Source organism: Labrus bergylta, chromosome 3 (assembly GCF_963930695.1).
Source record: "Labrus bergylta chromosome 3, fLabBer1.1, whole genome shotgun sequence".
NCBI lineage: Eukaryota > Metazoa > Chordata > Actinopteri > Labriformes > Labridae > Labrus > Labrus bergylta.
This window is the reverse complement of record NC_089197.1, coordinates 23160829-23187348: the sequence shown is the minus strand read 5'-3', so window position 1 is coordinate 23187348 and position 26520 is coordinate 23160829. Positions and strand designations below refer to the sequence as shown.

The window sequence follows — 26520 nt, the reverse complement described above, 5'->3', positions numbered from 1 at the left end:
ATGGTTGTGTCTCAAAGTTTTTCATGGCCCCGCCCCCTCCCGGACTGCTCCTCAGCTTCCATACTCCAAAATCACTTCAGATTTACTCCGAATCCGCGGTGTAACTTCTGCTACATTAAAGTACGTTATTTTCCACTTTAAAGTGATAAGATAATCCGACCAGTCATTGCATGCGATTCGACTTTATGTAAAGTTAGCACTTTGTTACTGGGACATGAGTTATCTCTCCTGGACACCGACATCAAACCTCATCCTCATGTTTTGATTTTGTTGTCCCGACTGCAGATGGCTAAGGGGCTAACCTTAGCTTAGCCAAAGTTTTATTGGAAACAGGCGACCAGGCTGGCGTGTGGAAGTCAGTAAACCTCTTTTTATACAAGTTTTAAGAAATGTGAATGTTTTCTACGGGATAAGAGTAAAGTTACCTGAATACTTTTACTCTGTTAAACAGCGGTGAGGGTGGCTAGCTAACGCCTTGTTGCTAACATGGTCAATTTAAAGTGTTTAAAAGTGTTTTTTTTAAAGGATGAGGGTGGCTGTTTTACTCAAGCACAGACAAGATGCCTCAAGAATTAAAGAATAAGATTGACATAACTTCACGAGTTTCTTTGCAAGCATCCAAAAACTTGTGCAGTTTGTGATTTTCTTTAATAAAGTGCGCTTTTATTTCTTCACACACAATTAAACATGTTCCAATTGAGCTACTATCTTAAGGGTCATTATTAAATATATGTATTAATAATGTTTCTGAATGTTATCCACAGACATACAGTGGTGTAATTCATGTTGATGTTGTAATGCGAGTATTATTTATTAAGTGATTTTGATATGTGATGATCATTTCCCTGAAGGTTAAAAAATGTAATCATACTATTATCAAAACTTGCTTCCTATATGGTACAACACCCTTCAACAAATATGTCATAATGCTGTAGGAGTTATCTTTAAGGACTAAAACAAGGTTTTTAAGGTTGCAAGCTATTATTTATCATGATGGAAAGATGAAGCGAGCTGCTTTTATGTTGATCGAATAGGTTGAAATATTTTACCATCCTGTTGTCAAACTCATCGTTTAATTTAGATGTCAATACTGAAGCCTTTTTTATTGTTAGATCTAAAACAGATGTTTGTATATTTGCAAAAACCATTGTGCTTGAGATAAATGCATTGCCACCTCTGTAAATAATCTCAAAACAGAAAAGTCAAATGTGCGAATCATGTAGGCGTATGTATTTGTCATTTCTTCTAATTGCGAGGTTTATGATATAAAGGGGCTCCAGGATATGTAAATGTATTCACATATCAACATTCACACATGCACTGTTACAGCGAGTCTGCTGCTCCTGTTAATCAGCAGTAATCAGTCACAAGAGAGGAAATTATTGGCAATTTTGCTTCATTCTAAATTATGCCTGCGTGATATCAGAGAAATATGATATGTGAGATAATGGTCAATATTGCGATAAAGATATGGAGTTACATTTAAAAAGGGAGATGTGCATATAAGCTATGACAGACTGTTTTTACGTCTATATTTTTTTCAACACTAAATAAATTGGCACCAATTGCGCTGAGGGTGGCACATGGTTTGTTAATCCTGAACTGCCTGCATCAAGCGGCATGACAGCATCACCCTTTTTTGAGTTTGACAACTCAAGCCTCCATCCAAAGATAAAATCTGCACATGCTTAGTGAGAAAGCAAATCACATTCTCAATAAATAGTACATTTAAAAATATATATCATATCAAAATAACGATGAAATTGCATTTAATTGCTCTAGTCCAAATATGGATCGAAAAAAACCTTTAAAGTTTATCTTGCTTAATTGTGATAGGCAAAGGTGAGACATTTTGAGTTTTGAGTTCAACAATACAAACCTGTCATTACTCAGAGATCTTTGTATTATCATATAAACAGAGTATTATATAAACAAGTGTTAACTAGCTAATATTCAAATGTGTAAAACCCATGCCGAATTCTAAATGTAGTTCAGACACTAGCTCTTTCAAATTGCCATATGAGTTACTTCATATAATCAACCGCTTTATTTAACCATTGCTGGTAAGTGAATGAGCAAGTTGAAATTATGGCAAATTTATTACATGAATGTGATGGGAAAAAAAACCACATAATTTATCAGGTATTTCTATTTTGTTTGGCCAAAGTCAGACATTCCTTTCTAGTTATTTTGTAGCATACATTGCTTGAATATATTTTTTACCTTAACCTTCTGCTGTAGCTTTCAGTTAAAGGCTTCTACAAAGTGGTCTCGCTTGTCCTTCAGCCGTCGACATAAACAGAATCTTTTGCTGAATGATTTTTTCTTTCTACTCCAGCGGTCCAAACATGATCCACTCATAGCAGAAGAACACAGAAACAGTGCACCAGCAATGTCTCCCAAAGTGCCCAGTGGCCAAGCCAGAGGGGATTTTTCTGCGGTGCAAGTAGCTGTACGAGTGCGTCCCCTACTGCCTAAAGAGCTCCTCCACTGCCATGAGAGCTGTATCACCGTGGACTCACAGCTGTGCCGTGTTACCTTGGGGCATGACCGACACTTTCTTTGTGACTACCTATTTGAGGAAACCTGCTGTCAAGACGAGGTCTACTCGGTGTCTGTGCTGCCGCTTATAGACGCCTTCTTTCAAGGTTTCAATGCCACAGTCTTTGCATATGGACAGACTGGCTCAGGCAAGACTTACACCATTGGGGAAGCAAACATTTGTAAGTCATGTGTTTTATATATTCTTTGACTTTCTTTTCTTGAACTTTAGTTGTAATCAGTTAGTTCTTGCTGTAAGCCTTAGTGTTATCTTTCACTGTACACACCATGCTCATAGAGTTTGAATGCAAAAAGGCCAGTTGCGTGTGTGAGTTTTTAATTGTGTTATTTGTTTTCAAAGGTTCCTTTAGAGACGAGGAGCACGGAATCATCCCCAGGGCTGTCGCAGATATCTTCAGGCTGCTCGATGAAAATGACCTCTCAGACTTCTCTGTCCGAGTCTCCTATCTGGAGGTCTACAAGGAGGAGTTCAAGGACCTCCTGGAGGTGGAAACAGCCAGTAAAGACATCCACATCAGGGAGGATAAAGGCAACATAAGTATGGAATTAGCAGCCTTATTTATGCTTTGCGTCTGTGATATGAAATGTTAGGCATCATTTAATTTGTGTATATCTGATTTTTTTTGTGCTACTTCTTAGTTTTGTTTGGCGTAAAGGAGTGCGAGGTGGAGGGTCTTGATGAGGTGTTGAGTTTACTGGAGTCAGGGAACACAGCCAGGCACACTGGTGCAACCCAGATGAATCCAAACTCCAGCAGGTCACACACCATTTTCACTGTGTACATGGACCAGCGTCGGGGAAGCTCTCGGCTTTATGGGACAGCCACGAGCTCTGGACCACAAATGTTATCTTCCAAGTTCCACTTTGTGGACCTGGCAGGGTCAGAGCGTATCTTAAGGACGGGGAACACTGGAGAGAGACTGAAGGAGAGCATTCAGATTAACAGCGGTCTACTGGCTCTGGGAAATGTTATTGGGGCACTCGGGGATCCCAAGAGGAAAGGCTCTCATATACCATACAGAGATTCTAAAATCACAAGGTATATTTTATAGTCAAGTCAAAAATATACTTGAACAAACCAGTCGATCAATAAATGAGAAATATCAGTTTGGATTAATTATTGAATTTGTGTTTTCCAGGATCCTTAAAGACTCTTTAGGAGGAAATTCAAAAACACTCATGATTGCCTGCATCAGCCCATCCTCCTCGGACTTCGATGAGAGTCTGAATACGCTCAACTATGCGACGAGGGCCAGAAACATCCAGAACCGGGCGACAGTCAACTGTAAGCGTGAGCCAGATCGGGTAGAAGGGCTGGAGCAACAAATCAATGCCCTCCGTAGGGCCCTTGAGAACCGCCAGCGCTCAGAGACCCGCATCATTTCTCACGCTGATCCAAACAGGAGACCTCGACTGGGAGAGGGAGAGATCAGCAGACTGCAGGCACAGAGCGCCCACTACAGGACGTGCACCGACACTGCTTACAGGTAAGAGCACGTTGGGTAAACCAAGCAGGATTTTTAAATGTGCTGTGAGGGAGCTAGAATTGATTTTACCACAACTAGCTACATTAAATATGACTGTGTATATTCATTAGGGGTTCTTATTTGAATCTATGTGCAAGCTATTGGTGCCATGTGCATCATTTTATAAAATCACAAAAAGGGATATCACATTTTGTCTATGTGATCAAGCTTTGTCATCTCGAGATCACGAGATAAAGTAGCCAAGATCTCTCGAGAAAACAACCAGAATTATCGCGTGAAAATGGGCCACGGGCTTCTGTACTGATTCAATGGAGCAACTATTTATATATACCTTAAGTTTCCTCTTACTGATACGTCCCAGGTTGCTGCGGGAGCTGCAGAGTGAAGGGGCTCTGACTGCAGAACAGAGTCTGAGAGTGAAGGAGTGGCTGTGCTCGGTGGAGGAGGAACGGAGCGGACTGACAACAGCTTCAGGACCCGACAGCGGCATCGAGAACAGCTCTACCGAGGACAGCGGCGCTTTAAGGAGAGGGAGGCCTTCTGTGAGAAACCAGGTGAGTCTCTCTAATACTCAAAAAAACAAGATCTAGAAAGTTGTCAGGGAAATTTTGGGATTGTGTTTATGAAAGTATTTTGCGTTTTGTGTCACCCAGGATCCAGAGGCTGCGGAGGAAAGGTGGAGCCATGTGCATGTCAGTGAGAAAGATGGAGACAAAGACGATAGTAGTGTCCAGCTTCAAGCACAGATCCAGCGATTGGAGAGAGAGAACACAGACTTCTTGGCTGCCCTTGAAGATGCTATGGAGCAATACAAGCAGCAGGTGAGATGCAGCAATCGCAACCAAAGTGTTTCAAGATTAGAAAAACAATACTGTCCCACCCTTGCATGACATGTGATTGCTTTCCTCCTGTGTTTTTCTTCAGAGTGATAAGCTGCAAGAGCAACAGGACTTGATAGCAGAGCTGCAGTGTCATGTGTCTGCTCCGGGAATGATGGGCCTTGGGCTCAACTTGAGACTGAGACCACACACAGCACCCATGGGCTCCATGCAACACAGTCAGAATGGAGGCACACACAGACAGGTAACAAGAGTCTGTTATGTATTTAAAATCAAATAAAGATATTGTAAATTAAGGTTGTGTCTTATGGGACTAGCATTAAGTCATATTGCAGAGTCCAGTATTGCAAAAGAACAAGCACAACCACCTGAACAGGTCATGCATCAGAATGTTATCTATAATATCAATTCAGTTGGCAGTAGCTCAGTCTGTAGGGACTTGGGTTGGGAACCGGAGGGTCGCCGGTTCAAGTCCTGGTATGGACCAAATCTCGAAGTTGGTCTGGGAGCTGCAGAAGTGCCAGATCACTTCCTGAGCATTGCCGAGTTAATCTTATTCTTTCATTTCAGAGGGGCTTTATTTGCATGTGAAACATTAGATTGTGAAAATAAAAACATACAATTAAGTACAGTCATAGAAGAACAGAGCTGGTCTAGATGGCAATATTATAATGGCTTATGTACAAAGACTAAAGGCAGTGTGAAATAAATAATAAAATGGGTGAATGTGCTCTTAAAATATATAAATATATGGGGTGCAGCAGGATAGCCTAGCAGTTATGTCGTGTGCCCCATGTATGTAAGCTGTAGTCCTTATAGTCCTTCAACTCCAACCTCGGCACTTTGCTACATGTCATCGCCCCACTCTCTCTCCTCCCAACATTTCCTGTCTCTCTTCAGCTGTCCTATCCAATAAAGGAAAAATGTAAACTAAAATATCTTAATATATATTTATAGAAACATTAATGAATTATTACTAAGTTAAGTTCAGCTCTGAGTTTTAATATGTGTGGTTATAGGTCAGTCCCGTTGGCTATCTTGGGCCTTGCGATCAGAATGGAGGCTTCTATGAGGAGCACGGCGTCCTTGGAGGAGCAGAAACACAGGACAGAGAAGAAGAGGGAGGTCATTTAAATCTCAGCCGGGAGAGGCGCAGGTACCTGGTGTTTATAAAATCAATCCTGTACACAGCACTGACCTATCAATTACATACATTTGTTAATGTTTTATTTAAAATATGTGTGATAATTATTATTATTATTTACAGGCAGGACAACCTGACTTGGAGCAGGAGGGACATGATGTCAGGAGGACTAACAGCTTCTGGTAGAGGCCTCATGTCTCATCTGCCTGATCTAGAGCAGCACCCCTGCTTAGCCAGGAAAGCATGTAAGTTGAACAAACTGATGTGCTCCCACATGTTAGAACTAGATTAAATTAGGATTTACTGGTAAGTGTTGGCTTAGAAACAAAGTTTAAAAAAAAGATCTATGTAATTAAATACATTCTTTTTTTGCTTTTTTGCAGGTTCACACATTAAGAAACATTGACACTGTTATTCTCATTTATAGAATAAGTGATATGAGATATAGGCTGTGATTTTCTTTTGTCAAACTCACCTTCTGCTGTTATATAAAATAGAGGTTTGTTTGCTTGGTTTACGCCAGCATTCCTCTGGTGAACAGAGCATGTTTCCAGGTTTGAGAAACTCTGGATTATTTTTGTTCACACAGAAAACTCTTTGGATCTAATTTTAGAAAACAAACATATACAAGGATTGTTTTTTCCGGTTTATGAACATGTCCAGGGTGAGAGCAAAACCAGGAATGCAACAAGGTTTTTGGTTTTAGGAAGGTCAAACATGGGGGCTTTGAACTTTGGCGGTTTGTTTGGGTGTTGTCCACTTGCTTATTAACGTCTCGTGTGCTCTTTTTAACCTCCGTGCAGCCAATGCCAGCACCTGTGAAACATCCGTGCGGGAAAGTCTGAAAAGTTTTGAAGGTGTTACTGAGTGGGGACTTCATCAGGCACAGCAGAAGATCAGGGAGCTGTCGGTCACTATCCGCATGAAGGAAGAACTCATCAAAGAGCTAGTCAAAACAGGTAGCAGAGTTAGTCTAGTTATCCTTCCCTCACTGCATCTTTTCAAGAAGCAGGATTTCTTCTCTGTTTTTGTAAACCAATTTTTGGGGGATTTCTTTCTTCAGGGAAAGATGCTCAGGCCCTAAACAAGCAGTACAGCCATAAGATCACCGCTCTGGAGAGTGAAGCTACACAGGCTCGACAGGAGCTACAAGAAGCCCAGCGACAGCTGCAGGATCTGGAGAGGCAAGAGAGAGAGATCAGCGCCTCGGACAAGACCAGAGCACAGGAGTGTCGCAGGAAGATAGCTGCTGCTCAGAGCAAAGTTCAGGTTAGACTGTCACACCTCTGTATTCCTGCCTCATTATACAGACACCAGGAGAAAAAGTGATGCTGATTTATGTGGCATCTGAAATAATACTTTTACGCTGAATAAATATTATTTCACATTTGTTCTTACTTGATGTCTTAACAAAGTTTTTTTTCATCTTGAAAACTCTAAAATGGATGTATGTTTTTTAAAATTAGGTTCTTAGTCAGCGTCAGAGGGACACCGCTCGCCTGGCTAACCTTCCAGCGCAGAGTGAACGTCGTGTGTTGGAGCTGGAGAGAAGTGTTCAGAGTATGAGGCAGCAGCAGGAGCAGCTGCAGAGGCGTCTGCGGCAGGAGAGCCAGCAGAAGCGGCGTCTGGAGACCGAGATGCAGCGTAGAACTCACAGAGTCAAGGTACCTCAGCACAATACAGCAGGGTGGCAGCAATACAGTATGCCTAAAAATACTTCATGATAGAACTATAAACTATACTGCTAAAGTCACAAAAGTCTCAGCTAAAAGAATATTGAAGCAAAGACATCATTCAATTCTGCTTGAATTGTGTTCATCATATAAAAGTCAACAATAAATTATTGAATTCAAGCTCAAGCAGTTTGTTACAAATAGTCAGTTTGATTTTTCATAATAGAAAAAGTCAGTCTTAATCTTTCATAAGCAACTATTGACTCTTCAAGTCCTTTGCCCTTCTTGAAGGGATGTTCCTGATACTGATCAAAAGTAAAAATCTTTGGCAATGATTTAAACGAAAAATATTGCGATATTCTATAAGAGCCAATTCTATTTATTTTTGCGAAGTGGAGATAATTCTGCTCTATGTTGGTATTTCACTTGATCAACTGACCATTTATCCTTGTCCTCCACCCCCAATCTGCAGGAACTTGAGATAAAGAATGAGCAGCAGCAAAAGATCCTGAAAATAAAGACGGAGGAGATTGCTGCCTTCCAGAGGCAAAGACGTAGCGGCAGTAACGGTTCTGTCATCTCATTGGAAGAGCAACAGGTGGGACGAGGATCTCAAGGATAAAATATTTCCACCTATAATTCATAGAAACAAACTGCCTTCAAACCATGGAAGATTTAGTCATTTTTGTAAGGTGTTGTATTGCCTTGTTGTCACTTAGCTGCAGCCTCACTACGTTTGTCTTTCTCTATTTTTTATGTTTTCTGGTACTTTTGTCTCAACTCTGTGTGAGCAGAAGATTGAGGAGCAGAAACGTTGGCTGGATGAGGAAATGGAGCGGGTGCTGGAGCAGAGGAAAGGGCTGGAAGATCTGGAAGGAGAGCTGACTAAACGAGAGGAAATACTGGCCAAGAAAGAAGCCCTGCTACAGGAACGCAGCGGACTGGAGACCAAGAGGCTACGCTCCAGTCAGGTATTATCAAAAACTAATACATGAACTCGAGTGTAGGAGTGTATCAAATACTAATGTCTTCATTTCCCCTCCAGGCCCTGAGTAAAGACCTGGTGATGCTGACAGGACGTATAGAGTCACTTGAGCAAGAGCTCAGTGAGAGGAACGGTCTGCTGCGCAGTGGCAGTGCTCAAGACTCACAACAGATTCGCCAGGAGATCTCCAACCTGCGTCAGGAGAAAGATTCCCTGCTGAAACAGAGAGTGGAGCTGGACGATAAGCTGCGGCAGGGAAACCTGCTCTCACCTGAGGTCAGATATTACTCTGAAGACGACAATAGGCAGGATGTGTTTTTTGTGTTTTTAAAGCACTGACAGACTTGCTTGTTTTTTTGTATTTCATGGCAAATATCTCAAATTAGCAGAAATATTACTGTTCTGAGATTAAATCCCCCAGATGACAATGATAACAACCTTCAGAGTATTTTTCAAGTCCTCTCTTGAAATTCTTTAACCTGTTTGCGTTTGAATCTGTTCTTGGATATTTTTAGGAGGAGCGAACACTTTTCCAATTCGACGAGGCGATCGAGGCTCTTGATGCGGCCATCGAGTACAAGAATGAGGCCATCACTCAGAGACAGAGACAGCTGAGAGCTTCTGCCAGTATGCTCTCTCAGTGGGAGATGAACCTAATGGCTAAACTCAGTTACCTGTCTGCCTCTGAGACCAGAGCTCTGCTGTGCAAGTACTTTGACAAGGTCAGTGCAATGCTTAACTTAAGAATCAAACTGTAACTACTTGGTTAAACTACAGAAAATAAGTATCAGAGATTTGTCTAAGTTATAGCAGCAGGAAAGCTTGGCAGTGTGAATGCTCTTTATATCTAAATCACAGATGTTTCACTGAAGATTGGCACTGTGCACTGTCCTGTAGGTGGTGTCTCTGCGTGAGGAAGAACGGAAGCTACAGCTCGCTCTGGCTGAGCTGGAGATGCAGCTGGATGAGCAGCAGAAGCTGGTGCAGTGGTTGGAGAACGCCCTTGATCGCACACAACTCGACACAGATCGCCGGCTCACACAACAGCAGAGGGAACATGAGAGGAGCGTTCAGCTCTTGCTGCAGCAGTGTAGAGGTGCTAATCACATGGACTTATTACGAAATAACAAAGTAACACCCCACACTCATTGGTGTACATAGGGGTCATTCATGGTTTACAGCTACAATTTAAGTGGTTTTAACTTGAGGATAATAAGAACATTTATATGAAAATGTATCATTTTAAAGCATATCCTTTTAACTTCATGTTTTTTACAACATTATTTTGAAAATAAGCCTTTTAAGTTGAAGCACGCTGTAATGTGTTTGTGTCCTCCTGTCCACTCAGAGCAAATTGACGAGGGTCTGGCAGGAAGGCAGCGGCAGTTTGAGGTGTGGATTTGTAACCTCAGTAAGGAGCTGAACCACTACAAGGCAGCAAATCTGGAGCTAAGCAACAGACTGAGGGAGGTCTGTGGTTCAGCCAGCCAGCTGAAGGAGCAGACTAAAGGTAAATCTATATTCAGATCAAAACTTTTTGTTTTTATATCTATGATTATGATTCTTTTATTTACATGTTGCAACCAGGTCTCTTCAGAAGGGCATGTTAAAAAGCTATGCTTTGATTTTTGCCCCAGAAAGTGTCTTTCTTGAAAATCACATCTTCAAGAAACAACACAGAATGCTGAAAAAGAGGGGAGGATGTTTACCTAATGTGAGATAACCACAGCACATTAGAGCTGAAAAGAATAATTATTTCTATTTAGTTCAAAGCCCAAATATACTCAGTTAAAAATAAAAACACATCTATGAACACTTTTATTATGAACAAGATGGAAAAAGATAACTTCATAATTAGTAAACAGAATAATCTTACTTTCATTACTCACTGTAGCAATATAACACAAAGATTTGATTTGCTCTCTGAACTTAAAAGTACCAAATGATAAAGGGCTTCATTCACCAACCGTTCTGAAGAAGTTCTTAAAACCCACTGACACAGTTTGAAGAAGATTCTGACATTCACCACTTTGTTGTTCTCAGCTAAGAACACACCTACTCTCCAGAGCACTCTTAAGCACATTTGAGTGCTGATGTGCCAAATAATATGTTATTGTGTTTTTCTGAACTGAGCATTTTTTATTGCTAAATAAGATGATTTCATTATGAACAACTTTTATTTCAATCATGCATTGTTTGATCTTATCTGAAAAATGCAACTACAAAATATTAAATTATGTATTATGTATGGAGGCTATAGCCTTCCAAGTGGGCGGCCCAGGTTTGCGTCCAGCCTGTGGCTCCTTTCCCGCATGTCATTCCCAACTCTCTCTCCCTGATTTCCAACTCTATCCACTGTCCTATCTCTCCATTAAAGGCACAAAAAGCCCAAAAATAAATCTTTAACAAAAATAAAGAAAAATTAAATTATGAATATTAACCTAGGTAAGATTTTTTTAAATTAAATTAAATTAAATTAAATTAAATTAAATTAAATTAAATTAAATGACATTTGTTTCATCTTTTTAGAGCATAGAAAGTAAATGTAGCCTTCCTTCAAATCATATTCATTTAGAAAAGTATGACATATGGCTGGTGTCTCTCTTTTGTTGCCAGTTATTTTTTTCACTGGATTGAACTATTTTGTCTTCATCTGGTGTCGCCCTTTTCTGATTACAGCATGATAAACATTGTTTCTGATGGCAGCGCTGTCTGAGCCAGGGATATAATCTGATGTGTTTGTTTGTGTATATTTTGTATCCAGTAATGTTACTACTAAATAACATAGAATTATGACACTCTTCATACACTACATCAGTAATTGTAAATTGGCGCCCAGTACCCAAATGTTTGAAGATTTTGATTTGGGCATTCCTAACGTCTCTCGGCGTCTCTTTTCGATCCAATGCGAGTTCTGTGTTTGTGCCGTGTGCAAACAGCCCTGCTCTCTCCTTGCCTTATGTGTGCTTAAATGGGCCGTTTTTTTCTGTGCTTATTAGGAAAATATGCCTAAACTTTACTTTGAGAGAACATGGAATTTATTCATTTAAGAACACAGGAGTGAACAATGCCGCTGTTTAAGAACAAAACCTAAGGTTTCTTAGGAACCTTTAAAGAAAAATCTTTAGAAGATGTTTGAATGAGGTCCAAAGTGATTGTTTGGTAAAAAGTCTGGAAATGGCTAAGACATTTTTTCTGGAGTTTATTTATTAAAGGGACTTAAGAGAGGGACTGAGAGAGAAGTTTTGCCAGCGAGGAGAGATTACCAGGCATTACATTTACTTCCCTTTGCCCTGGGTCTTCCTGCTCCCTCATTAACACACAGATACCTGGACATCTGGCTTCCTATTTCAATGTTAAATAAAAGTCATGTTGTCTTCCAGTTGCATCTGAAGATAAACCAGCAGGGATCAGCAGCATGGAGAAGCTGACTCGCTGCTCTGAGGACAGCCTTGGAGGAGGGAGGAGGTCAGGGACGCCTGACAAACCTCCCAGATCCAGGGAGGAAATGCGTGAACTAGTGAACACCCCTCTCCCATCCACGTGGAGACGCTCCTCTCTGCCAACAGAGGAACCTGCTGTCATGGAGGAGCTGTGGCTTCAAGCAGCAGGTGATGTTCATGTAAACCGTGTAGTTCAAACTGGGGGGTCCTACGGTGGGACAACGTCACTGCCTGCTGTGAAGTCTCGACGTGAGTCCCGCCGCTCCAGCCTCAACGTCGGACCACTGACTTCAAACACTGCCCTGATTGATGTGCGGAAGAACCCTGTGTGAAAGTACATTTGTTATTTTACTTTGAAGCGTTCATTCAAGTTTTTTTCTCCACTTTTAGCTTGTTTTTGTACTTGTATATAATGTTTTTTATGAGAAAAAAAAGGACACCCATGGATTTTTACATGAAGCACTTTTAATTAGGTCAGGTTTATTTGTCCATTTCAAACAGTATTCAGTCGGTATGTGGCGTTACCCACCAAGACAGATATCAATACAAAATGAGGTTCTCTAGCTCTCTAATCATGTAGTGTTTAACAGTGTTTCTACAGTGTTTTTTTTATTAAAAAGAATTGTTTCATTTCATATTCATCCGACTTGTGTTGCTGTTAATATTCAAGTAGAGGTGGTTTTTCAGAAAAACATTGTAAACGCTTGAATTTCTTTAACAACTCCTGAGGCAATAAAAAGGAAATGATTTTCTTTCCTCTTTAATCCTTTTCAAATCGATGGGCATGTTGGACCTTATCGTGATGGATGGTATACATGAGGCATGAAAGCTGCTGTGAAATGTCGGATTAATGAAGGCAAGGTGTAACTTGACCGATCATGAGGTTTTTACTTTTTTCCTATTTTAAACTTGTCCAGTGATAACCGTATATACCTTCATTAGTATACAGATAACAGGTACTTATAAAAGGTAATGTAGCACACGTTTTGGTAAATTTGTCAACATCTAAACAAATGCCTGCAAACGACTTGACCTGCAGCTCACAGCTAACTCACTGAACTCATACTAATACTTGTTCACATCCCCAGAGTCCACAAGTTATAAGAGCTTTAAGTATGTTTATAATAATAGGACTGACCAAATCTTTACATTTAAGCCTCATTTCCTACCATCAATCTTTCCCTCCATTTGTCTCTTCAACATAACCCTGGTTCTTTGTCTAATGAAAATAGTGAAATATATCTGCTTTGTTGCATTTAAGTAGAAAAGTTAAATCCCTATCAAACTTTTTTTTTCTGTAACAGACATTTTCCTTGCAGTGGAGCACAGAAATGAAGGGCTTTGCACGATGGGAGGATAGACTCCATTTGAGCAGCAGAGGGCGCTATATCCTTAGTATTTCACATGAGACTCCAAAAGTAATAATAATATATCTGGACTTAACTGGTCTATGAGGGACAAATAACAGTTTATTTATTTCTGGACAATAACTTCTTCAAAACCTCTCTCCCCTCTTTTATAAAATACCATGTTGAGAGGAAATTAAAGCCTAAAAGCAACAGATTGGAGTGTGCAAACATACATTTTGCAACTGATTCAGTGATATACAGATATATAGAAGAAGGGAAAAAATTATTAATGTCATAAGCTATTATCTTAATGGATCTTATTGCTTATCCAAAATCTGTTTTTGTCGTACCAGCTCCAAAAACTGGCCCGATGGAGTCAGTATTTAGGAGATGATGAATAGAAGAGTGTAACATGCGTTTCTGAAACAGGATTCAGCTCAATTTTCGGGCTGGTTTTAGGAAATCTCCTGATGAGGTCATGCACTGCTTAAACTGGATTATATCATCTCTGAAAACAACATAATAATGATGTATCTGTTATTTTTAATCTCCATTCAACAGCAGTATACCAACAGTGAGAAGATTAGCTTTAGCCATTAGTGAACAAGCTTCCAGAGACACAAGAGACTGCAGAAACAAGTGCTCTCAGAGTTTTTAATCTATATCAAATAAACAATCATCAGCTGTTGTCTATGAAGTGCAATAAATGTATGTGATTCAATGACAGGAGGTAAGTTAACTGACACTAAAAAGGAATAAGAATAAGCACACTCCACAGATTATAATTAATTGTCATTTTTTGCTAGAGTTTTCATTTTACCAACACTGGGAGGCGCCAAAACCCGATAATTAAAACATTTCAGTAGAGCTTTTTTAATTTATTTTTTTTACAGATAGGCCTGGTTAGTGAATGTTAAAACAATACTAAGTTAATTAATTGACGACTGCATTTTTTGTTTGTAATTTCATATAATAGGCCTCCCTAAAAACTAAGAAAATTACCCAAACATAAGCCATTGATATGCTGAACATTTAATGCACGAAAACCTAATTGATTTATTAAGTATTTGAATAAAAGTTAATATTCCTTATGAATAAACATAAACATTAAAACAGTGCAAGTTTCATATGAGTGTCAGACAAATAAGTGACACTGCAACGAAACAGTATAACTTGTGTGTGTCTTCTACACACAAAAATCAGTACATTCAACGGACGAATGTGATTGGCTGTGAGCATCTTGCCGTCGTTATGACGTCATTGCATCCGGATGGGAGGATGAGGCGCTTAGAAAAACGGGAGGGAGGAGAGAGGAGGAGAGCACTGGAGGCTGAGTGAGAGGACACCACGCATCATCACGAGCTCAGCGCACATTTAGGCCATCCTGCTCGTCTGGAGGCGCGTGGAGCTGGAAGAAGCACCCTCCCGATGACGGATAAAACTGTTCAACAAGGATACCTCATCCACCGCAAGCACCTCGAGGAGGAAAAGCGTGGGATTTATCGATCCGTTCCACGCTCGCTCACCTGTTTGTGAGAGCAAGGCTGCACACAAACTCGCGTGTCCTCGTCCATATCTGGAGCCCGAACCTGAACCGTGCTACGGATCGTCCATGTGGATGTGTTCAGTCTCCATGGGCGCAGGAGGCGTCTTGCACAATGTCATAGTGAGTGTTTTGGGTTCAGTTATTAGTTTACAAAGATTAGAGCTGTTCGTATCATCTACACGTGTTTTTTTGAATAAAATGCATCATTGTAAGCCTGCAGATGCACGGGCATCATCATTATATATTTTTTTTTATGAAGAGGGGATTGTGATCAGTGTGCATTTAGTCACATTCAAGTCTGATAGTTAAAGGGGTTTATGATATAGGCTGTCGTACAATTTAGAGAATCACATGGGCTAAATTGTAACATTTCAAAATCGCACATGGGGTTCTTCAATCAGCTTTAACCGTCTTGATAAAGACATCGTTAGGTGAGTTTATGAGCATGAAGGTACAGTACACACAGGCCTGTTCAGTTCTAGAAAGAAACACTATACTTTGAGTTTACACCTTTAATGAGAGCTCTATTTATGGGCTGCTTGTGTTAACAGTCTGTGAGCAGCAGACAACCTCTGAAAACGATTCTGTGTTATTTAGAAAATGTTCTGATAATCACAGTAATATATGAGAATTTCCTCCCACATATAGGCCTAGAAGAAAGTGACTCACGGCTTGTCAGTGCATCTACTCCGCAATTAAAACATCTGACGTCAGACGCACTGACAAAGACAAGCGTGATTTCATCATTTGGTAATTATTAGCTTAATAAGAGATTAGAAAAAAGAGTAAAACCAATGGATATGTTTGTTTTACAATGCAGTTTTCTTGTTGAAATATGACATAGTGTAACCTGTAGGAACAATTACACAAAAGATCTAAAAGTGAACCCACAGATTCAGGAATAACTATATTGGTCAAATGATGAAATTAAAATATCAAAGCATTGTGTAGATGTGAAACCGAATACAAAAAAACGATTAAATAAATAAAAGAAGGCATGATTAACAGAGACCTTGTCACACACTTGAATGAAAATGTATGTAAAGTTACAAATGTAATGAATAGGAAAAGAACTGTTGAGCTGATTACATGTTAAACTTTTGCAAATTTGAATAATATTTGGGGAAGATTGTATGGTATTTGCAAAGGTATGGGGGGAAATAGGGACTGGTAAAAACCTTGTAAACAGCCATGAACTGTTGTACAGTACCATGCACAGTAATAAGAGGGCCTATTGTATAGGCCTTATTGTGGGTTTAGTTAATTAAAGACACATATAAACTTCAAAGTCTGTTGGAGTGACAAAAATAATTAAATTGAACATTTTGATGGAAAAAATATTGAAAATCTGGTCAGTGTTTTGTAAAGAATCTAAAAAGAAATGTGCTGGTTTCTTCACAGGTTCCTTCAGAGTTACCTTCAGCTGTCACAGCAAACACTGGAGCCTGTTCCTGTCTTTGGTTATCTAGCTGTATGAGTGTTAACTGTCCGTCATAAAGCTAGATAACCGAAAGTAGGAATTAACTCCAAAACTCTCTGCTGCCTGCATGGAAGAGACTCAACAGCCGAAAAATACAAAACAGGTGGGTTATGGAAAATTGAAAGGTGTTTATTTCTCTAAATGTGTCAGTTAAGGGCAAATGGGGTTTTATCGTGACAGTGCAGCATTAGAGGATTATATAGAGAGTAAAGCTTGATTATACAGTATTTGCTCTGGGAATATTTTCAATTATTTCACTCTAAAAAAATATTTGTTGAATCAATAAATAAATAAAAATCTTTGCATTATATACATCATATTTCAGTGTCTTTAATTAACCATATGCACACTTAGACTTGCTTCTAAAATGCACCCAGACTTTGCAGATATATTAAATATTGGTGTCTTCATTAAATAAACTTATTATGTTCAAATACTTTTTACCATATTATTACTTATTATTATGACCCCGTTTTATCCAGTCTGTCTAGTTTTTCCAACTTGAAGGCCATGAACCTCTGATATTTTTCTCTGCTCTATATTTTTTTAACAAGATATAAGAGTTAAAAAAACAGAACTGACTTCACTTCATCATGCAACATGGAGCGTTTTAAAACAGTTTCTCTTTTTTCTTTAAAAAAGTAATTTTGAAAGTTAAAGGACATTCAAGAGTTGTTTCTTCACTGAAGTCTAGGTCAAACAAAACCTTGAACTATTAAATATATATTTTCTAAATGATCTCCTGCTCATTGTTCCTATCCCTTGATAACACTTAAATCATTGAGTACAATTTTAATCTTCACAACCTCCACCATACTGAAAAAAGACACTAAGCTCTTTATTTGCATTTTTGTAAATCTTTTGCTGCCTTTGCAAAAGAAACCGGTCTGTGTAGTTCTGCCTGTACATCACTCTGTTTTATGAAGTCAATCAGATCCATTTCATCATGAACTTCCTATTTTAAGCCACATCTTTCCTCTCAGTTTCTCCATCCTGTCCTCCAGATTAACACGAATGGCTTTTTTCTCATTTAAACAATTATCATTTTTAACCATAGGGGCAAAACTACATTTAATTACACAAATGTTGTGTGACATTTCAAGGATTAATATGGACTGATTCTGTTATTTTATTAAAGTTTGGAGGAGTTGATAATGCAAAGAAAAAGCTCAGCCTCCTTTACTAAGGACATCATGTTGTGGAGGCCATCATGCCAGAATCTCCTGCTGCCTGTAAAATAGTTGTTGGCACAAAATGACCACATTTAATGTTCCATCACTAGTTTTCTGTAAAACTGTACTCAATGTGTCTGAAGTCTCACTTCACATCATCTCGGTGCTCCTCTCTGCAACTCTTCCCCGAGGTCACAACACTGACTCTTTGACTGGTCAGTCATCATGGGACATATATACGTACAGTTTGATCACTGTAATTCAACAGAGAATGATTACATCAATAATTAGTTGATCTGATATTTAATTACATGAAAGCAGCTGGAGCATTCCTTAACAACTGAAAACATCTGAAATCTAAGGATCTCATATAGGCTACAGACAATCTGATGACCTCAAGTTTACTGAAACATCAACTGTAGGAAGATTTCTTTAAAAGTTAATAATAATCAAGAATAACATCCAACATTTAAATCTTGGTTTTAGTAAATGCTTATTGTAACTGTATCAAAAGCATGAAAAACGAAATAAACCAATAAATATAGACACTGAATAATCCCTATTTTCTTGACACCACCAATGTGATTTTTTTCCCCAAAATACATTATATAAATGATTGAAATAATTGATTTATTAAATAAAGCTAGGTAGTTACAAACGAATAAATTAATGATAAACCCTTTTATTTTTTTAAATGTGTTATTTAAAAAACGAATCATGTAATTGAACACCTCACAGTACAGCAGTAACAGAAATCATTGGAACAATCTTATTTGCAGTACAATCTGTAAAGACATCTGTGCCAATTTTGAAAAAGCCTTAGAGTAGGCCGACACTTCAGTTGAATAGCTTGAAGGCGTGGAAGATCATTTGCTCTTAAACAACACCTTCAATAAAAAACCCAAACTAAGATCTGACGATTTATTTCTTTATTAAAAATAATAATAATTTATTATTACTGTATTTTTTTGACAGAATTACAGGTCAAAACATCAGGCCCAGGTGTTATTTGACTTAGCTATCATTTATAATTGATTAAATTAGATGTTGTGAGATATATATAGCCTATACGTAATCTTTACAAGTAGGCCCACGGATAGATGAAACAAAAAGATGAGGAAACGAAGAAAAGCGTTTTCCTTCAATCAATAATAATTATAAGTGAGCCTAAAATATTTTAGTCAAACCTTAATAGCTTACACAGAGAGGCCTGTATTTTTCAACAGGCCATGCACCTGATCAATACGGGTTCAATGTGTGGAAAAACAAAAGCAGACGTAACTGTGTGTCAGTTATATTTCTCTATTATTGAAGCTTTCATTATACTTACTGACCGAGCAGCCTGTCTCTCCGCAGACAGAGACAACAACATGCTGCAAACTGAAACGCTTCCCTAACAAACCTTTAATCCCACATGAGATCTCAGTAGTGTGTATGCCCGCCTGCTTCGCTGTGGGGTGAGACAGCGCTGGCACACAAAAAACGTTGTGTCGGTACAAAGATGGAATAAAGGAAACAATCAGGGAAGTGCGGCGGTAATGAATAGAGGCAGACAGGCTGCTTATTAACATAATTGCATAGAAACGAGGAGCAGAGAGAGGATTTAAAGGCGCAGCAGAACACAGCTGCTCATCTGTGTCTGCACTCAAACAAACAAGCTATGTATGAATATTTGGAGTAAAAAATCAGAGTTTTATATTTTCCTTATGATGCACAAGGTGTAGGCTATTTTGTTTTATAAACGTGATATACGAACGTCATCCTTTATGGTTCATCCATCACTGGAACCCGATCCTTAATTTCTAAAACGCTGAGTCTCCAGGCCTACACTAAAAACAGCAGAAAATGCTTGCAGGTAAAAACATCTGATAGGTCTATCTTAATTTAAACCACGAAAATATGAATATGTCTTAAAACCCCGTTTCTGAACAATTAGTCCCCCACCCAAAGTGCACCCTGCCACCCAAATCCACCTGTCCTGGAGAAAAAAATGACTAAATACCAAACGTTTACTGTTTATTCCCTGTAACATATGCCGTTGTAAACAAATAAAAAAAATAAAAATAAACATTAAGGAAATCTCTAAAAAGGATGCCTCTATGTTGCTAAAATTCTAATTCATGTGGGGCAAATTAGTGATTACTTTATTAATTAAAAAAAACACTTTTGGTTGAAATATAACCATATTTAAATACTGGAAACAACAATTATGTCGATTTCTAATTTGAAAATGAAAACTGCCCCTTTAGTGAATGGCAAGGTCGACAGCTTAAAAATAAAAGGGGAACTGTTCCTTTATGAGCCGTGAGCCTGTAATTACACCATGAGCTGGGGGAGGGGCAGGTGTGAAGCTGCTGATAACATTAGCTCATACAAAAAGTACAGTATGATACCAGCACAGAGCAGGAGTGTAAATCTGCCTGATTAGCCTGTTGGAAAATGAATTCTAATCGTAGGTCCTATTTTGTATTCTTAGAGTGGAATGACTCAGACACGGTTTGTACATTTAAATCAATATCATCCAAAGCAGCAGAAGAAATATCCGTTTTTTTTTTAATTGTACAAATATGCATTATACATGCATTTCTTTTTTAGATGGTTAAAACAATACATCTTGAAGGCTGGGGATTATGTGTCAGGGTGTCTAATTAAAATGAATATGGCATACATTGTTACTGATGGAAATAACAATTTTATTTTTACATGACTAAAGCAATTCCTGATTTTATTTTATTTTTTTAAGGAAAGACCATCCTTTTATTGAACTTAAATTTAACAAGCCATTCAAGGAAGCACACAGGAACGTGATCTGCAGTTCCTGCACATATAACATGTAAAGGCTTATAGACTAACACATGTACAGTCCTGCAGCTTCAGGAGAGCCTGTTGTTAAAAACTGATCCAAATTATCATTCTGATCCTACCTCTCCACAATGACTGCTTTGTAAAGGACCATTTGACAAAGGTTCTCAAACGCTCTTCACCAGCTCTCTGTGTGTGTGAATGTGTGTGTGTGTGTGTGTGTCTGTGAGGTGGGAACGTCGCACACACCAGACAGAGGCAGATGCAGCATTAACTCTGCAGCCATGAGAGTGTCTCCTGGAAAAGTTGTCCCTTTGTCTCTCTGCCTCTTTATGTCTGAGAGTGCCTCTCTCACAGCCTGTTGTACGTGGTGTGCGTGTGTGCGTGAGTGATCACATTGTGTTACTGATTGACATTCACACACAATTTATATATATATATATATATATATATATATATATATATATATATATATATATATATATATATATATATATATATATATATACTGTATATATTTATATCATACTAATCATGACGTATTGATTCATTAAATCTGTTCCACTCACACAGTCCCACAGTCCTCCAAGATACACAGATTTAAATTTAAGTATGGATCATCACAAACATCGTACTCAGGTCCATTGTAGAACTTGACCAGAAATGCTTTTGCTGCCATGAGAATGATTCAGGTAAAGTTGAATCAGGGAATCAGGGAAACTAGCCTGAGACTCCCTGTGTAAGCCTGTGAGCTTCCCTGAAGGCGGATCATTGTACATTTTTACGCCCCACAGCTGCCATCCTGTCTTAATCTGGGGATACAAGCGATTATCTTGCTATGGCTTGTTCTTGGCTTTGTAGCAGTGACAGGGGACCTTTCACTGGTCCTTTTTTCCCCCATGGTCCACTGAGTCTGAGCACTGAGACCCCTGATGTGGACCAGTCGTCCTTTAGCAGCTTAGGCCGGAGCAAACAGGGACATCAAACACTGACACCGAGGCAGAGAGATGGAGATAAAGAGTACTAAAAATACAAGACATGTTTAAACTGAGCATCAGCTCCCTTACAGTCTCAACTGTGTCATGACCACTTTACCCACTGTGCGAACTAACTAACAAGAAATATATAAATATTATGTATGTTCTAAACTTTATAAACAAATTAGTAGAAAAAAAAACACATGCCAGTAGATAATTCAAAAAATACGCCAAATGCATCTTTACGTAGAAAAGGGAATTATTATTCTCATTTTTTTTTGTTATTCTGGCATCCTTGTTATTGGTATTATTGTAGCAGAGGTATTTTTATTTTTTATTTGACCACAGATTCAACTAAATGTGTCCTTTTATGTTTCATTTATGTTTCATCTGAAAATGAATCAAACCAAACAAATGAGAATGTAATTGTAACAAAAACATTTTAAATACATTTTTATCACCAAAATAATTTACTCAATGTCCATTCTTATGCTGAACATTCAAAACTCAAGATAAAATGTAGCAGATGATGTTATCCACAAATTGAAAATAAATAAATAAAAGTATTATGGGAACTGAATCAAACAAAGTTAATTTCCATTCTCCCCCGCCAGTCGTTCAGACTGTCAGTCAAGTTCAAGTTCACAGAGGTGGAAATGTCTCGACTTCATTGACGTCTGTCGTGCCTCCCCCAAAACTCCCCCCTCCCTCTCTCCACCCTGGGCTGGAGTCTGACTGCACGGCGTTACAGAAGGGCTGTAGCGTTGTTATGGCAACATGTAGGACGGCCTGGCTATGTCCTCCTGAAAAGGACAAACTGTCAGAAAGAGAGAGAGCAAGAGAGACTCAGGTCCCCCCTAACAGCTGGGAGCAGACAAACCCCCCCACCATCCAGCCCCACCCCTACCAGCCCAGGCTTTTCACACACCACCCAGACCCTGGGAACTCCGATAACTTCACACACACACACACACACACACACACACACACACACACACACACACACACACACACACACACGCACGCACACGCACACACACACACGCACGCACGCACACACACACACTCACTCATTATAATTATGGCCAACTGTGTTGTGTAATCATGCACAGGATTTCAAAATAAAGCACCAAATTAGAAAGAAAAAGCATTACGCATTTATTAAACTGAGTTGCTGTTTGACTGTGTGAGTGTGTATGTGTGTATCTGTGTGTCTGTATATGTATGCGTGTACGTGTGTGTGAGAGAAAGAGATTTTGTTGGTACGATCTCATTCAACTTTGAGCATGAAAGGCAGATCATTTGCATAAACTGCATGCAGTCGGTCTGAGGTGTTATTTAGGGGGGGGGGCAGCAGCACAGAGAAAAGATATGAGAGAACAAGAAAAAAAAGAAAGCAGGGCGGTGTATTGTGGAGTTGCAAGAAGAAAGAGGAGGTTTGAATAAGAGAGAGGGTGAAAATTGGCAAAGAAAGGGTCTTAGCATATCTCCCAGTGGGATTTAATTGTCCAGGATCCTCTTCTTATAATATGCTGAACCTGGCAGAGGCATGGCTGCAGCGCTGATCTCCCGCCTAAACTCCATCAGAGGAGAGATGCTTAAGCTGAGGCTTTAACTGAGACCATTTAAAGCCGGGTGTTAATGTTCATCTACACCTGACTGCACACTAACAAATGTTCTGTGTTAATCTGGAGTTTGAGAGCTGGATGTGATTTCTTATGTTGTTGCGCTTTGTCTTTTTTGTTTTTTTAGAAAAGGACTACCATGCAGCTGATGTCACCGTGTTGAGAGTGTATCAACAGTGTCATGGTGTATCACATGGACTCACATGGATTCATGGATTGCTGCCCCTTCAGTGAAGCTGCTGCAAAGGAATGATTCTATAAAATGTATGGACTTCCGATAAGGCTGAACAGTCATAATGACAGTTTCTCATGAAATAAGTCTGCCATTAACCCCAGTTGTGCCACTAAAAAAAAAAAAAGTCTTCAGATACGACTTTGAGTTTAATAACATTTGGATGGATCTGACTGAAAATGTAATCCATTATCCATGAGCCATTTTTAATCTTGTTTTGTTATACTGAATTTTTGTCTTTCTTGTAATATTTTTTAATTGTATTTTAATTTAAAGACATTAAAATAAAAAACTCTGTTAAAGTGTACTGTTTTTATCAATTATTTATGTATTGTAATTATCTCATATTTCAATATGGCATATGTACGGTGGCCATGAGATTATCAAGACAAACAGACTGAAACATTATGCCCTTATTTAATAAATGAAATGTGTAATAATTTACTTTGTTGAACAGTTTAGAAAGACTGATCTCAGTCAGTACAGTAATTTACACCAGCAACATGCTCAAACTTTAATTCAACTTCAGAACATCTACGATAAACTGATGGAACACATCAGCTTCCACGTAAACCGGGAGGGGGGAGAAATGTGGGAAGGCTTTAGTTTACATGAAGGACAAAGAGTAAAAATTACAATTTGATTGTACATGTTCAATCATGTTGCTTTATTATTCTGTGTCAAACAGATAAAATGTATACTCAGAAAGACAGAGATGCTAACTCAGATCAGTCAAGTTGCTTAAAAAGTGATTAAAAATGAACACGCTCCTTAGTTAAATTGACCTGTGTGGGATCTATTTAGACTCCAAATGATCAATACTTTATTCTCTCATGTCCTCTTATATTGAAAGACATGCTATATTATTTCAATGAAGGCGTTTTTTTTTTACTATTCATAACGTGCAATAAAAGTGACACACAGACTGCTACATCTAATCCGTCTGTGATGTCTAATTGTAGATTAGTGACCTGCCTCCCACATTGTAGAGACCTCGTGTCCGCAGAGTGTCAACCTGCTGCTGGACAGAGAGAGTCGTGACCTTTTCGATCTCCTAGGACACAGTCTGACCCGACACTTAAACCACCCAGAGACAAGATTAGAGACCTCTTTGAAATTCGTTGAGACTTGAGGACTTCATTACAAAAACCTAAGATAACGATTTCTCTGTTTCCAAAGCAGCAGCTGAAATGTACTTTCCTCACAGGTCAAATGTTCTGCTATTATATGTCAGTCTTTCATAAAGCGTAAGAAGACAGAACTCAGTTGCGAGAAAGGCAGTGTTACCGCAGACCCTTTTAGAAGTATGAAAATTCAGACACGGTTTTTATTTTTATTCTTTTCAAACACAGACATTTAAATGTATCATCTACGTTCACTGAAATATTTTAAACGGGAAGGAATGTTTCTTGTTGGGCAGAGAGTTAAAACATTTTAATAACAGTCAGAAACAGAGAACAGAAACTTTGTTTCAATCAATGCAATTTTCTGTTATTGTATTTGTGTGTGCATAGATGACTGTTTAGCTCTTGAGACTGATTTCAATCAGATGCACCTGGTCCTAAAAGCTTAAAAAGCCAGTCATGACATCAGATTCTTCTTCAGTGGGACTGCTGCTTTGTGCCTGTCAGGCAGGAATTTCAGTTTTTGTATTTGGTTGATTTAGTCCTTCGTTAATAATAATGCATGTCCCATGGATGTGAGTGTTTTTAAGTTGTTTCTGTCGTTCACTTTTGGTTCATGTACACTGTCAGTGTAGTTGGTTGACGTTCAGGCTTCCCTCGGACCTCTCAGCTCTGCCTCATGAATCCTGAACTTGCAGCTGAAGAGCAGCTCTGTGTGCGTGGAGGACTGAAGATGATGCTCCAGTCATTTATATCTTCCAACTGAGTGAGCTTTAGGTCTTGTACTCTTCGTTTGCATAAGAATAGAATCAGGTCCTGTGAACTTCCCCAACCTATTGACCCGGCTCCCCAGACATGAATGGCTGCGCGTTGAGGCTCCCCAGCCTCTCAAACAGGCTCTAAGCATGCCTTAAGTCCCAATCATGGTAATTTAATATATCTGAAGCCCCTGGCTGTTTGCTCGAGCCCCTCTGCAGTTTGTTTTAGACATTCTCTGCTTCTCACCTCATCAGCACTGCTCTGTATTTGGCAGCTTTAAGGAGCTGCTGCAGCTCTGCAAGTTCTCTTTCAGCTGCTAAATAAGCCTCCATTCCACATAATTAGGAAAAGGTTTTTCCATTTATTATTCAGTCTTTTGAAATAGAAGAAAGATGAAAATCTCATTAAGCTTAAGAACAACACTGACACTGGTTGCAGCTTTGGTCCAGACACTCTTGAGTAAATTTATAGTAAAATAACCACATTCTGAACTCCTGTAGAGACAGGTTATATCCTACTTATTCCCAGATGTTATTTGTCATGTACCTGTTGTATGTGGGTTTGTGAATAATTCACTTTTTTTTTTTGAACTGTTCTGTAATATTTTGAGTGATTATAACCAAAGAGTTCAATTTTGCCATTTGTCTCACATTTTGGTTTCCTGCCAGACTTATAATCTTTTTCATGAGTTATAACGGAGTTGGTGAAACAAAGATCCGTTCATGCTGGGTAAGAGCAATTCAACGAACAAATAAACAAAAGAAAGACAGACGTGACTGTAAAGAAGGTCTCCAGTGGGGTATAGTCTTCAAAGATAACAGCAGCCAGAGAGTCAGACAGTGTCTCTTATTTCATTCTTCATCAATCTCTTTTGAAGGAGTGTTTTAAGGGAGATCATCACACCAGACAGCTTTGTTGGCCTTGTAATGTGTCTTATAATAAAGCTAAGAACAAGCTAAATGTGATTTTTACTTTTAGATTTAATAGGTTTTACTCACAAATTGATTTCTCAGAAGACTTCCGTACAACCAGCTAAAGGAGTTTGTGGAATAGATTGGAAATAGTTGCAGATACTTCCCCTAACAAGAAACATGCTTGTATGTACTTTCAACATGACTTTGTTGTAATTCTGAAATTTAAATTATTTTAAATTATGGCTTCATTTACTTAACAATAGGCAATAAACGTGATAATCAAATCCAAATTCATCATGTGATCATGTTACCTCCAAAGGTAAATGTGTTCATAAGAAGTCCTCTTGAATGATTATTTTTCCTATATTTAAAATGTGTCTAAATGTGATTTATTTGACACCTAGGGA

The 26520-nt window shown here is 38.8% G+C and overlaps 1 protein-coding gene and 1 long non-coding RNA gene across 3 annotated transcripts; both read left to right on the top strand.

Annotated features, from left to right (window-relative positions):
- Nucleotides 1-49: 49 nt before the first annotated feature.
- Nucleotides 50-12772, top strand: kif7 (kinesin family member 7). Of its 2 annotated transcripts, none has more exons than XM_020661047.3 (20): nt 50-120; nt 2339-2723; nt 2903-3100; nt 3202-3601; nt 3702-4049; nt 4411-4603; nt 4703-4870; nt 4974-5132; nt 5908-6044; nt 6156-6277; nt 6836-6991; nt 7096-7301; nt 7499-7696; nt 8178-8303; nt 8500-8676; nt 8751-8966; nt 9206-9412; nt 9588-9786; nt 10039-10200; nt 12074-12772. In XM_020661047.3, the coding sequence occupies exons 2-20, from the start codon at nt 2393-2395 to the stop codon at nt 12463-12465; spliced, it is 4095 nt and encodes a 1364-aa protein (XP_020516703.2). In that variant the 5' UTR covers nt 50-120; nt 2339-2392; the 3' UTR covers nt 12466-12772. The 2 variants fall into 2 exon arrangements, with proteins under 2 accessions (XP_020516703.2, XP_020516700.2); XM_020661044.3 differs by having other exon boundaries at nt 55-355.
- A 2032-nt stretch (nt 12773-14804) lies between these two features.
- On the top strand, nt 14805-23714 carry LOC136178592 (uncharacterized). The gene is made up of 3 exons (XR_010665973.1): nt 14805-15148; nt 16430-16611; nt 23212-23714. It is a non-coding gene; the product is annotated as an uncharacterized lncRNA (long non-coding RNA).
- Nucleotides 23715-26520: the final 2806 nt, after the last annotated feature.

Coding starts and splice junctions, on each gene's coding strand:
- kif7 (XM_020661047.3), top strand. CDS start 2,393: ATGTCTCCCAAAGTGCCCAGTGGCCAAGCCAGAGGGGATTTTTCTGCG. Junction 2,724..2,902: donor CATTGGGGAAGCAAACATTT/GTAAGTCATGTG, acceptor TTGTTTTCAAAG/GTTCCTTTAGAGACGAGGAG. Junction 4,871..4,973: donor TGGAGCAATACAAGCAGCAG/GTGAGATGCAGC, acceptor GTTTTTCTTCAG/AGTGATAAGCTGCAAGAGCA.